Source organism: Borostomias antarcticus, assembly GCF_949987555.1.
Source record: "Borostomias antarcticus genome assembly, chromosome: 17".
NCBI classification, from domain to species: Eukaryota; Metazoa; Chordata; class Actinopteri; order Stomiiformes; family Stomiidae; genus Borostomias; species Borostomias antarcticus.
This window is the reverse complement of record NC_140250.1, coordinates 2,030,710-2,044,775: the sequence shown is the minus strand read 5'-3', so window position 1 is coordinate 2,044,775 and position 14,066 is coordinate 2,030,710. Positions and strand designations below refer to the sequence as shown.

General features: G+C 47.6%; 1 protein-coding gene across 1 annotated transcript; it reads left to right on the top strand.

Annotated features, from left to right (window-relative positions):
- Positions 1-977: 977 nt before the first annotated feature.
- On the top strand, positions 978-12,736 carry LOC311319941 (uncharacterized protein; the record flags this gene model as incomplete). Its single annotated transcript, XM_084451575.1, has 12 exons — positions 978-1,607; positions 2,451-2,546; positions 2,851-3,084; positions 3,266-3,400; positions 5,826-6,100; positions 7,649-8,249; positions 9,123-9,218; positions 9,593-9,826; positions 10,034-10,168; positions 10,534-10,561; positions 10,681-11,177; positions 12,632-12,736. 12 exons carry the CDS (start codon positions 978-980, stop codon positions 12,734-12,736), a joined length of 3,066 nt encoding a protein of 1,021 aa, XP_084307701.1.
- Between the last annotated feature and the right edge of the window lie 1,330 nt (positions 12,737-14,066).

Here is a 14,066-nt window from a genome sequence, read left to right as displayed (position 1 = left end):
CTTCTCTTCAGTTCTTCAGTGATGTGACTAAGGCTGTCTCTGAGCTGAGAGAGAAACTAGAGGACGTGATCAAGGGAGAGTGGTCCAGCATCTCCTTCACAGGTGTGTTGGAGTAGATCTGAGAAAACCGCTCAGTTAAAACAGTTAAACTAATGGACCTGGGCATCACTAAAGTAAGGAGAGCAACAAGTGGTCCTGTCTGGTTCAGTAAGGAAAAGTGTGACCAGAAGATTTTGGGTTCACTTTGAAACACATTGAACACATCTCTGCATCTGCTTGGCCTATAATAATGATGGTGATTCTCTCCCTCTGTGTGTGTGTGTGTGTGTGTGTGTGTGTGTGTGTGTGTGTGTGTGTGTGTGTGTGTTGAAGTGGTGCATGCTGGTCTACTGCGTCTGCTTCATCCTGTCGGCCGCCGTGGTGGTCCTCTGCGTGGGCGAGTGCACCGGCTGCCTCCCGTTCCCCTTCCCCAGCGTCCTGTCGACCTACGGCCTGCTGGGGGCGCTCATGTACCTGACGGCCACCGTCATCTGGCCCGTCTTCCAGTTCTTCAAGCGCTACCTGGGCGGCGGCCAGAGACCCCCCCGGCTTGTGGCCGTGTCGGTGCTCACCGCCCTCAAGCTCTCTGGCCGACCTGGCGTACTCAGCCAGACTGGTGTTAGTTAGGGTGTGATAGAGGGGAGGAGAGGAGAGGAGGAGGGGTTGAAATGAACAATCATCACTATGTAGATATTTTTTGTTGGAAATATCAAGCTAAGGACAAAACAATTAGAAATCTCCTTTCTTCCTCTCTCTCCCTCTCTCTAAACCACACCCCCTGGCAGAACCAGGAAATCCCTTGCTCCTCCCAGTACTCACTCTCTATTCCTAGGAAACGAAAGTGTTCTCTCCGTCTCTCTCGCTCTCTTTCTTTTTCTCTCTCAAACTCTTATCTCTCTGCGTCTGTGAGTGAGTGACTGTGTCCCTGACACACCAGCATGGCCCAGCAGGGAGTTCTGTTAGACCAGGATCAGTTCTGCTGTTCTGTCTGTCTGGACCTCTTAAAGGATCCAGTCACCCTCCCCTGTGGTCACAGCTACTGTAGCAGCTGTATCGAGGACTGCTGGGACCAGGATGAACAGAAGGGAATCTACAGCTGCCCCCAGTGCAGACAGAGCTTCACTCCAAGGCCTGCCCTGATGAGGAACACCATGCTGGCTGAGGTGGTGGAGAGGCTGAAGGAGACAGGAGGAGCCCGGGCCGCCCCCTCTGAGCTGACCAGCCCAGCTGGGTCAGAGTTGGTGACCTGTGACCTCTGCACCGGGACCAGGAAGCAGAGAGCCCTCATGTCCTGTCTGGTGTGTCAGGTGTCCTACTGTGAGACTCACCTCCAGCCCCACTACCAGGTTCCTGGTCTGAAGAAGCACAAGCTGGTCAAAGCCACGTGTGAACTGCAGGAGAGGATCTGCTCGAGTCACAACAAGCTGCTGGAGGTCTTCTGTCGGACAGACCAGCAGTGTATCTGTTATCTGTGTACCATGTATGCACATAAAGGCCATGATACGGTGTCAGCCACAGCCGAGAGGGCAGAGAAACAGGTAAGACCTGACCAGGTCAGAAAGCGCATTGTGTTGCCTCTGTGTATGAAGTGCGCTATACAAATAAAGTTTGATTTGATTTGATTTAGGTTAATTGGAATGAACACTGAATTATGATGACAGAAACAGGGTTGTTTTTCATCCATGTTTTTTGAAGGGGATAAAAAGTCTTCAGTGCATGAGATCTGAATAGGTTACGGCTAAAATATATTTAAAAAGTAGGAATATATCAACCCAAAATACTGAAATGAGTGATAATTTGACCGAGACAAACACCACTTTTAGTCTTTGATGATTATTATTTTATCATAGTCTGTCACAAGTTAAAAGTCCATTGTGAACTCTTATCTGGCCTACATACAGTACAATAAAGAACTATACAACGGCACCAAGTGCTGACTCATATCAGGAAATGCAGGAGAACTTTTATGTTGCCCCATCAAAGTGACATCAGACCCAAAACTTTTCCCCCTCCTGACATGTTAGAAGGGGGGAGATTGTCCTTCTTTCAGCGCCTGCAGGCAGAACTACAGTAGAGAGAAGCTCATTAATTGATCATCACAAGAGAGAGTCGTCCTGCTCATTTTCTGAGTGACGTCAAATACACCTTTGATACCAAGGATGGATACTTGCTTCTATGACATACCTGTATAAATGACCTATTGTAAATCTTTACCATGTATGTAAACTTAACCTTTAGCCTATAGAGCTACAGCGTACATACCTGTAGTGGACAGTCAGGGGTTGAAGTTCATCTCATGTTTACCAGCTGTACCAATGTTGCTGATACTGTAGCTGTGTTATGACAGAGCTCCAGTACTGTTTCTACTGTCACTTTTAATGTTTTGTTGTAATTTGTGTGTTTATCTCCAGAGCATGCTGGGTCTGAGTCAGCAGAAAGTCCAGCAGAGAGTCCAGGAGAGAGAGAAGGAGCTGAAGGAGGTCCAGCAGGCTGTGGAGTCTCTCCAGGTCAGCATCAGGATGTCAGCTACTCTAGCTATGGTGGAGGGAGATACCTGGCCTCGTGAGACCATCCTGAACTCACCAGCTCTCTTTCAGTTTTCCTCCACAGATCAGGATGGTGTTATGAGGCTAGGAGATACCTGTAGGACAGTTATAACTGTCACATTCAGGATTATTGGTTTCACTTGAACTCTTTCTTTCTTTCTTTTTTTCTTTTTTTCTTTCTTTCTTTCTTTCTTTCTTTCTTTCTTTCTTTCTTTCTTTCTTTCTTTCTTTCTTTCTTTCTTTCTTTCTTTCTTTCTTTGTCCAGCGCTCTGGCCAGGCAGCAGAGCAGGACAGTGAGAGGATCTTCACTGAGCTGATCTGCTCCATTGAGAGAAGGCGCTCTGAGGTGAAGGAGCTGATCAGAGCCCAGCAGAGGGCAGCAGTGAGTGAGGCTGAAGGACTGGTGGAGAGACTGGAGCAGGAGATAGCTGAGCTGAGGAGGAGAGACGCGGAGCTAGAGCAGCTCTCACACACAGAAGACCACATCCACTTCCTCCAGGTACAGTAGCTGGACTCTCCTGGTACCTGACATGTGAACATCAACTGGTTTGGTCTATTGATTAGGCAGAATATTCTGTACACTTGGTATGTGTTTCTGTTTATTTCCTATCTCTCTTTCTCTCTCTTTCTCTCTCTCTCTCTCTCTCTCTCTCTCTCTCTCTCTCTCTATCTCTCTCCAGAGTTACCAGTCTGTTTCCAGTCCCAGTGTATCTTCAGACCTCCCCAGCGTCTCTGTTCCTTCTCTTCAGTTCTTCAGTGATGTGACTAAGGCTGTCTCTGAGCTGAGAGAGAAACTAGAGGACGTGATCAAGGGAGAGTGGTCCAGCATCTCCTTCACAGGTGTGTTGGAGGAGTTTTGAGAAAATGATTCTGTAAAAATATCACTAAAGTACGGAGAGCAACAAGTGATCCTGTCTCGTCCAATAAGAAACAATGTGACCAGAGGAAAGATTTGGGGTTCACAATGAAACACATTGAACACATCTCTGTATACTGTCTACTTGGCTTTAAAATTGATGATTTTGTGTGTGTGCGTGTGTGTGTGTGTGTGTGTGTCTGAAGTCTCTTTAGTGGATGTGTTGTCTCCTCCAGAGCCCAGGACCAGAGCACATTTCTTACATTGTGAGTGTGTGAAGTCTCCACCTCTCTCTGTTGAATGATAAATCAACAATACCAGCTTTAAGGGGGACAGATGAACGGTCATGTTATTAACTCTGATCTGGTCTCTGCTCTGTTCCCAGATTCCTGTCCGCTCACTTTGGACCCAAACACAGCAAACAGATACCTCTCTCTGTCTGGGGAGAACAGGAAGGTGACACGTTCAGAGCAGATCCAGTCATATCCTGACCATCCAGACAGATTCACCTACTACTGCCAGGTGCTGTGTAGAGAGGCTCTGTCTGGGCGCTGTTACTGGGAGGTGGAATGGAGAGGAGGTGGTGATGTTCACATAGCAGTCTCATATAAAGACATCAGCAGAACAGAGGGAACCTCCTCCTTGTTTGGTTACAATAACAAGTCCTGGTGTTTATGGTGCTCTAGCGATGGTTACAGGTTCTTTCATAATAATGTTGTGACTAAACTATCAGGCCATCAGTCCTCCAGAGTAGGAGTGTACCTGGATCACAAGGCAGGTTCTCTGTCCTTCTACAGCGTCTCTGACACAGTGACCCTCCTCCACAAAGTCCAGACCACATTCACCCAGCCACTCTATCCAGGGTTATGGCTTGGTTATCATAATGACTGTGCAGAGATCAGTAAACTGTGGTAGAGGGAGGGGGATCCTTCCAGAGGATGGGGGGAGGGTAGGGGGGAGAGTAGGGGGGAGGAGATGAGGGGGGGGGGGGGCAGGGGAAGAGGAGAGGAACGTAATGTTGCCTCTGGCTCAAGTTTGCAACCTCATGAAGCAGAGAGAGTTCAGACTAGATTCACCCAGCCACTCTATCCTGGGTTTGTATGCCTTAATGCAGTCACGGTTTTCTCAGTCATTTTGTTTTTATAGATTCAGCTGATTACTAATAATTGTTCTTGCATTGTACTTCAGGAGGCCTAATAGAAGGAAATCTTCAACCATCATTTGTTTATAATAGTTGAACTTTGGTTCTTTAATATTGTAATTTCAACTTGATCATTGTATACAATAATTTCATTTATAAACATCTATTATAAAAGATGATATTGTTGATGTACTTTGATACTGTGTAAGGGGTATTTTTTCTCTGTATAATGACTGAATCAGGTATTCATGAATGTTGGTGTTCATGACTGCTGTTTAAATGATTGGTTAGTTGTTTTCTCTCCTACTGTTACCTAAGTGGCTGTTATATTTCATCCTGAAGTAAAGATTAAATAAAGGCATATGAAACTGAAAGACATCTCATTACTGTATGAAAATGTGTGGAATTTGCTCTTAATACTAAAACTCTTTCCCTCCCTTCCTCCCCGTCACCACCTTACATCCTTTCATCCTTCTCTCCATCTTTCCATCTCTCTCTCTCTCTCTCTCTCTCTCTCTCTCTCTCTCTCTGTTTGGCTGTTGTTTTTCCTCTTCCATCTCTGCACCCTATCACTATCATAATTACTATGTGTAAACATGTTGTAATAGATTCTGTTAGGGCTAGTGGAGGAGGACCCAAGAGCAGACACGACAGGCTTATGGGGACAAACCCACGTTGGGGCACGTTTACTGGCGAGGGTCAGGCAGGTACGTGGTAGTCAGACAGACGAGGGGGTCAGGCAGGAACGTGTTAGTCAGACAGACGAGGGGGTCAGGCAGGAACGTGGTAGTCAGACAGACGAGGGGTTCAGGCAGGAACGTGGTATTCAGACAGACGAGGGGTTCAGGCAGGTTCTTGGTTCTCCAGTCAGGCACGGTTCAGGCAGGTTCTTGGTTCTCCAGTCAGGCACGGTTCAGGCAGTGGCAGGGAGGTCAGACTAGGATGAAAGAAAAGAAAAAGGGTGAGGTAGGGTTAGGGATAAAGGCAGGTTAGCTCATGAGTGGACCTGGGCATCACTAAAGTAAGGAGAGCAACAAGTGGTCCTGTCTGGTTCAGTAAGGAAAAGTGTGACCAGAAGATTTTGGGTTCACTTTAAAACAACATTGAACACATCTCTGCATCTGCTTGGCCTATAATAATGATGATGATTCTCTCCGTGTGTGTGTGTGTGTGTGTGTGTGTGTGTGTGTGTGTGTGTGTGTGTGTGTGTGTGTGTGTGTGTGTGTGTGTGTGTGTGCTGAAGTGGTGCATGCTGGTTTACTGCGTCTGCTTCATCCTCTCGGCCGCCGTGGTGGTCCTCTGCGTGGGCGAGTGCACCGGCTGCCTCCCGTTCCCCTTCCCCAGCTTCCTGTCCACCTACGGCCTGCTGGGGGCGCTCATGTACCTGACGGCCACCGTCATCTGGCCCGTCTTCCAGTTCCACAAGCGCTACCTGGGCGGCGGCCAGAGACCCCCCCGGCTTGTGGCCGTGTCGGTGCTCACCGCCCTCAACTTCCTGCTCTATCTGGCCGACCTGGCGTACTCAGCCAGACTGGTGTTTGTTAGGGTGTGATAGAGGAGAGGAGGGGAGAGGAGAGGAGAGGAGAGGAGGAGAGGAGAGGAGAGGAGAGGAGAGGAGAGGAGAGGAGAGGAGGAGGGGAGGGGAGGGGAGGGGAGGGGAGGGGAGGGGAGGGGAGGGGAGGGGAGGGGAGAGGGGAGGAGGAGAGGAGAGGAGAGGAGAGGAGAGGAGAGGAGAGGAGAGGAGAGGAGAGGAGAGGAGAGGAGGAGGGGAGGGGAGGGGAGGGGAGGGGAGGGGAGTGGAGGAGGGGAGGGGAGAGGAGAGGAGAGGAGAGGGGAGGGGAGGATGGGATAGGAGGGGAGAGGAGTGGAGGGGAAAGGAGAGGACAGGGGAGGAGGGGAGGGGAGAGGAGAGAAGAGGAGGGGAGTGGGTGAGCAGAGGAGGGAGGGAGAGGAGGAGGAGAGACGAAGAGGAGGAGGAGGAGAGACGAGGAGGAGGAGGAGGAGAAGGAGGAGGAGAGGAGAGGAGAGGAGACGGGGGGATGAATGTAATATCAGTGCGTCAAAGGGAGGAGATGTCATGGCGTGAGGAGGGAGGAAGGGGTACACAGGGATTCAGAGATGCCATTCACAGCGCACAAGCACGTTGAGGGAATTGAAGAGCACCATCAGTTCCCAGTATCTTCTGAGGATGGGACGGGTGGTAAACCAGCGGGATGAACAGCGAAACCAGACATGTGAGGTCAAAGTTCAAAGACAGTTGAAATAGACAAAGGTCAAAGACTATTTAAATGCTGGAATAAGGGTTGGCTGATTAATAGTGATTAATAGTCCGTAACCCAAAGTGAAACATTTTCAATAAATGTAGATACATGTGGAATATTTTCTATGGTGTACTTTCTTAATGCTATTGGAATGAACATTAAATATGAAAAACAATGCTTTTCTTACATGTCGTCTAGAGTTTTATCTGTAAACAGATCAGGTTTGGTGCATTTTCTGAGTGTTCTGCTTCTGATAAATCTGTGCATTTGCTTTCTAAAAGCTCTCTACATCGATCAAACTAGAGTTGATGAGCAGGAATACACACAGGACACAGGGATATAGTACTTTAGAACATGAACAAGATATTTAATATTGCAACAGTTCATATGTGAAGGGTTAATCCCTTCCAGCAGACACCTGACCTCAGTTGAAATGAACAATCATCACTATGTAGATATTTTTTGTTGGAAATATCAAGCAAAGGACAAAACAATTAGAAATCTCCTTTCTTCTTTCTCTCTCTCTCTCTCTCTCTCTCTCTCTCTCTCTCTCTCTCTCTCTTTCTCTCACTCTCACTCTCACTCTCACACACACACACACACACACACACACTCTCGCTCTCTCTCTCTCTCTAATCCACGCCCCTTGGCAGAACCAGGAAATCCCTTGCTCCTCCCAGTACTTACTCTCTATTCCTAGGAAACTAAAGTGTTCTCTCCGTCTCTCTCGCTCTCTTTCTTTTTCTCTCTCAAACTCTTATCTCTCTGCGTCTGTGAGTGAGTGACTGTGTCCCTGACACACCAGCATGGCCCAGCAGAGAGTTCTGTTAGACCAGGATCGGTTCTGCTGTTCTGTCTGTCTGGACCTCTTAAAGGATCCAGTCACCCTCCCCTGTGGTCACAGCTACTGTAGCAGCTGTATCGAGGACTGCTGGGACCAGGATGAACAGAAGGGAATCTACAGCTGCCCCCAGTGCAGACGGAGCTTCACTCCAAGGCCTGCCCTGATGAGGAACACCATGCTGGCTGAGGTGGTGGAGAAGCTGAAGGAGACAGGAGGAGCCCGGGCCGCCCCCTCTGAGCTGACCAGCCCAGCTGGGTCAGAGTTGGTGACCTGTGACCTCTGCACCGGGACCAGGAAGCGGAGAGCCCTCATGTCCTGTCTGGTGTGTCTGGTGTCCTACTGTGAGACTCACCTCCAGCCCCACTACCAGGTTCCTGGTCTGAAGAAGCACAAGCTGGTCAAAGCCACGTGTGAACTGCAGGAGAGGATCTGCTCGAGTCACAACAAGCTGCTGGAGGTCTTCTGTCGGACAGACCAGCAGTGTATCTGCCTGATGTGTGTCATGGATGCACATAAAGGCCATGATACGGTGTCAGCCACAGCCGAGAGGGCAGAGAAACAGGTAAGACCTGACCAGGTCAGAAAGCGCATTGTGTTGCCTCTGTGTATGAAGTGCGCTATACAAATAAAGTTTGATTTGATTTGATTTAGGTTAATTGGAATGAACATTGAATCATGATGACAGAAACAGGGTTGTTTTTCATCCATGTTTTTTGAAGGGGATAAAAAGTCTTCAGTGCATGAGATCTGAATAGGTTACGGCTAAAATATGTTTAAAAAGTAGGAATATATCAACCCAAATTACTGAAATGAGTGATAATTTGACCGAGACAAACACTACTTTTAGTCTTTGATGATTATTATTTTATCATAGTCTGTCACAAGTTAAAAGTCCATTGTGAACTCTTATCTGGCCTACATACAGTACAATAAAGAACTATACAACGTCACCAAGTGCTGACTCATATCAGGAAATGCAGGAGAACTTTTATGTTGCCCCATCAAAGTGACATCAGACCCAAAACTTTTCCCCCTCCTGACATGTTAGAAGGGGGGATATTGTCCTTCTTTCAGTGCCTGCAGGCAGAACTACAGTAGAGAGTAACTCATTAATTGATCATCACAAGAGAGAGTTGTCCTGCTCATTTTCTGAGTGACGTCAAATACACCTTTGATACCAAGGATGGATACTTGCTTCTATGACATACCTGTATAAATGACCTATAGTAAATCTTTACCATGTATGTAAACTTAACCTTTAGCCTATAGAGCTACAGCGTACATACCTGTAGTGGACAGTCGGGGGTTGAAGTTCATCTCATGTTTACCAGCTGTACCAATGTTTCTGATACTGTAGCTGTGTTATGACAGAGCTCCAGTACTGTTTCTACTGTAACTTTTAATGTTTTGTTGTAATTTGTGTGTTTATCTCCAGAGCACGCTGGGTCTGAGTCAGCAGAAAGTCCAGCAGAGAGTCCAGGAGAGAGAGAAGGAGCTGAAGGAGGTCCAGCGGGCTGTGGAGTCTCTCCAGGTCAGCATCAGGATGTCAGCTACTCTAGCTATGGTGGAGGGAGATACCTGGCCTCGTGAGACCATCCTGAACTCACCAGCTCTCTTTCAGTTTTCCTCCACAGATCAGGATGGTGTTATGAGGCTAGGAGATACCTGTAGGACAGTTATAACTGTCACATTCAGGATTATTGGTTTCACTTGAACTCTTTCTTTCTTTCTTTCTTTCTTTTCCTTTTCTTTTCTTTTCTTTTCTTTTCTTTTCTTTCTTTCTTTCTTTCTTTCTTTCTTTCTTTCTTTTTCTTTCTTTCTTTCTTTCTTTCTTTCTTTCTTTCTTTCTTTCTTTCTTTCTTTCTTTCTTTCTTTCTTTCTTTCTTTCTTTCTTTCTTTGTCCAGCGCTCTGGCCAGGCAGCAGAGCAGGACAGTGAGAGGATCTTCACTGAGCTGATCTGCTCCATTGAGAGAAGGCGCTCTGAGGTGAAGGAGCTGATCAGAGCCCAGCAGAGGACAGCAGTGAGTGAGGCTGAAGGACTGGTGGAGAGACTGGAGCAGGAGATAGCTGAGCTGAGGAGGAGAGACGCGGAGCTGGAGCAGCTCTCACACACAGAAGACCACATCCACTTCCTCCAGGTACAGTAGCTGGACTCTCCTGGTACCTGACATGTGAACATCAACTGGTTTGGTCTATTGATTAGGCAGAATATTCTGCACACTTGGTATGTGTTTCTGTTTATTTCCTATCTCTCTCTTTCTCTCTCTCTCTCTCTCTCTCTCTCTCGCTCTTTCTCTCTCTCTCTCTCTCTCTCCCTCTCTCTCTCTCTCTCTCTCTCTCTCCAGAGTTACCAGTCTGTTTCCAGTCCCAGTGTATCTTCAGACCTCCCCAGCGTCTCTGTCCCTTCTCTTCAGTTCTTCAGTGATGTGACTAAGGCTGTCTCTGAGCTGAGAGAGAAACTAGAGGACGTGATCAAGGGAGAGTGGTCCAGCATCTCCTTCACAGGTGTGTTGGAGGAGTTTTGAGAAAATGATTCTGTAAAAATATCACTAAAGTACGGAGAGCAACAAGTGATCCTGTCTCGTCCAATAAGAAACAATGTGAACAGAGGAAAGATTTGGGGTTCACAATGAAACACATTGAACACATCTGTGTGTGTGTGTGTGTGTGTGTGTGTGTGTGTGTGTGTGTGTGTGTGTGTGTGTGTGTCTCTCTCTCTCTCTCTCTCTCTCTCTCTCTCTCTCTCTCTCTCTCTCTCTCTCTCTCTCTCTCTGAAGTCTCGGAAGACTCTGAAGACTCTGAAGACTCTGAAGACTCTTTAGTGGGTGTGTTGTCTCCTCCAGAGCCCAGGACCAGAGCACATTTCTTACATTGTGAGTGTGTGAAGTCTCCACCTCTCTCTGTTGAATGATAAATCAACAATACAAGCTTTAAGGGGGACAGATGAACGGTCATGTTATTAACTCTGATTTGGTCTCTGCTCTGTTCCCAGATTCCTGTCCGCTCACTCTGGACCCAAACACAGCAAACAGAAACCTCTCTCTGTCTGGGGAGAACAGGAAGGTGACATGTTTGAAGCAGATCCAGTCATATCCTGACCATCCAGACAGATTCACCTGCTACTCCCAGGTGCTGTGTAGAGAGGCTCTGTCTGGGCGCTGTTACTGGGAGGTGGAATGGAGAGGTGGTGTTGACATAGCAGTCTCATATAAAGACATCAGCAGAACAGATTCCTCCTCCTTGTTTGGTTACAATAACAAGTCCTGGTGTTTAAGGTGCTCTAGCGATGGTTACAGGTTCATTCATAATAATGTTGGGACTGAACTATCAGTCCCTCAGTCCTCCAGAGTAGGAGTGTACCTGGATCACAAGGCAGGTTCTCTGTCCTTCTACAGCGTCTCTGACACAGTGACCCTCCTCCACAAAGTCCAGACCACATTCACCCAGCCACTCTATCCAGGGTTTAGACTTTGTAATAATAATAGCTGTGTAGAGATTAGTAAACTGTGGTAGAGGGAGGGGGATCCTTCCAGAGGATGGGGGGAGAGTAGGGGGGAGGAGATGAGGGCGGGGGGGGGGGGGGCAGGGGAAGAGGAGAGGAACGTAAAGTTGCCTCTTGCTCAAGTTTGCAACCTCATGAAGCAGAGTTCAGACTAGATTCACCCAGCCAATCTATCCTGGGTTTGTATGCCTTAATGCAGTCACGGTTTTCTCAGTCATTTTGTTTTTATAGATTCAGCTGATTACTAATAATTGTTCTTGCATTGTACTTCAGGAGGCCTAATAGAAGGAAATCTTCATGCCATCTTTTGTTTATAATAGTTGAACTTTGGTTCTTTAATATTGTAATTTAAACTTGATCATTTTATACAATCATTTTGTCTTAGATTCATTCATAAACATCTATTAAAAAAGATGATATTGTTGATGTACTGTATAAGGGGTCTTTTTTCTCTGTATAATGACTGAATCAGGTATTCATGAATGTTGGTGTTCATGACAGCTGTTTAAATGATTGGTTAGTTGTTTTCTCTCCTACTGTTACCTAAGTGGCTGTTATATTTCATCCTGAAGTAAAGATTAAATAAAGGCATATGAAACTGAAAGACATCTCATTACTGTATGAAAATGTGTGGAATTTGCTCTTATTACTAAAACTCTTTCCCTCCCTTCCTCCCCGTCCCCACCTTACATTCTTTCTTCCTTCTCTCCGTCTTTCCATCTCTCTCTCTCTCTCTCTCTCTCCCCCCCCCCCCCCCCCTCTCTCTCTCTCTCTCCATCTCTCTCTCTCTCTCTCTCTCTCTCTCTCTCTATCTCCCTCTCTCTCTCTGTTTGGCTGTTGTTTTTCCTCTTCCATCTCTGCACCCTATCACTATCATAATTACTATGCGTAAACATGTTGTAATAGATTCTGTTAGGGCTAGTGGAGGAGGACCCAAGAGCAGACACGACAGGCGTATGGGGAAAAACCCACGTTGGGGCACGTTTACTGGAGAGGGTCAGGCAGGAACGTGGTAGTCAGACAGACGAGGGGGTCAGGCAGGAACGTGGTAGTCAGACAGACGAGGGGGTCAGGCAGGAACGTGGTAGTCAGACAGACGAGGGGGTCAGGCGGGTTCTTGGTTCTCCAGTCAGGAAAGGTTCAGGCAGGTTCTTGGTTCTCCAGTCAGGCAAGGTTCAGGCAGTGGACGGAAGCTAGTCCTTCCACTGAAATAGCTTTGAATTGAAATGACATGAAATAATGTCTGATAAATTAAGATAGGTCTTTTCACCTGGACACATCAGTTCCAATGCTTCCAATGCTAATCCAGCACACTAAGAGCAGGATAGCTAGTTAGCTCATGAGCTCATAGTATAAATGACCTATAGTGAATCTTTACCAGTCTGTTTCCAGTCCCAGTGTATCTTCAGACCTCCCCAGCGTCTCTGTTCCTTCTCTTCAGTTCTTCAGTGATGTGACTAAGGCTGTCTCTGAGCTGAGAGAGAAACTAGAGGACGTGATCAAGGGAGAGTGGTCCAGCATCTCCTTCACAGGTGTGTTGGAGTAGATCTGAGAAAACCGCTCAGTTAAAACATTTAAACTAATGGACCTGGGCATCACTAAAGTAAGGAGAGCAACAAGTGGTCCTGTCTGGTTCAGTAAGGAAAAGTGTGACCAGAAGATTTTGGGTTCACTTTGAAACACATTGAACACATCTCTGCATCTGCTTGGCCTTTAATAATGATGGTGATTCTCTACCTGTGTGTGTGTGTGTGTGTGTGTGCTGAAGTGGTGCATGCTGGTCTACTGCGTCTGCTTCATCCTCTCGGCCGCCATGGTGGTCCTCTGCGTGGGCGAGTGCACCGGCTGCCTCCCGTTCCCCTTCCCCAGCTTCCTGTCCACCTACGGCCTGCTGGGGGCGCTCATGTACCTGACAGCCACCGTCATCTGGCCCGTCTTCCAGTTCCACAAGCGCTACCTTGGCCGCGGCCAGAGGCCCCCCCGGCTTGTGGCCGTGTCGGTGCTCACCGCCCTCAACTTCCTGCTCTATCTGGCCGACCTGGCGTACTCAGCCAGACTGGTGTTTGTTAGGGTGTGATGAAGGAGAGGAGGAGAGGAGAGGAGAGGAGAGGAGAGGAGAGGAGGAGGGGAGAGGAGAGGAGAGGAGAGGAGAGGAGAGGAGAGGAGAGGAGAGGAGAGGAGAGGAGAGGAGAGGAGAGGAGAGGAGAGGAGAGGAGAGGATGGGAAAGGAGGGGAGAGGAGAGGGGAGGAGAGGAGGGTGAGCAGAGGAGGGAGGGAGAGGAGAAGGAGAGACGAGGAGGAGGAGGAGGAGGAGAAGGAGGAGGAGAGGAAGTGGAGATGGGGGGATGAATGTAATATCAGTGCGTCAAAGGGAGGAGATGTCATGGCGTGAGGAGGGAGGAAGGGGTACACAGGGATTCAGAGATGCCATTCACTGCGCACAAGCACGTTGAGGGAATTGAAGAGCACCATCAGTTCCCAGTATCTTCTGAGGATGGGACGGGTGGTACACCACTCTGATTTAATGTTTAGTTAGGACTGGAACTATTGTGTTAAGCTTCAATTAGCCTACACACGATTTAGTAAAAAGTGATCAGTTTGACATCATCATAGCACATACGTATACTGTCTTTCACTGTAGGCTACACTCGGCCTTGCCTCATCGTATCCAGGTCTTGCGTAAAAGCAACATATTGAACCAACTTCAACATGACAAGAAAACGGTATTATCCCATTGAGACCATTTGTAACACAGCCAGCAGTAATCACACAGACAACAACATCACATGGAGATAGCAACTAATATTAAGACTCCCTGCTCCACCTAAAGATACGGAGGTTGCATTCGCCACACCATCCGCTCAATTTGGTTCCAC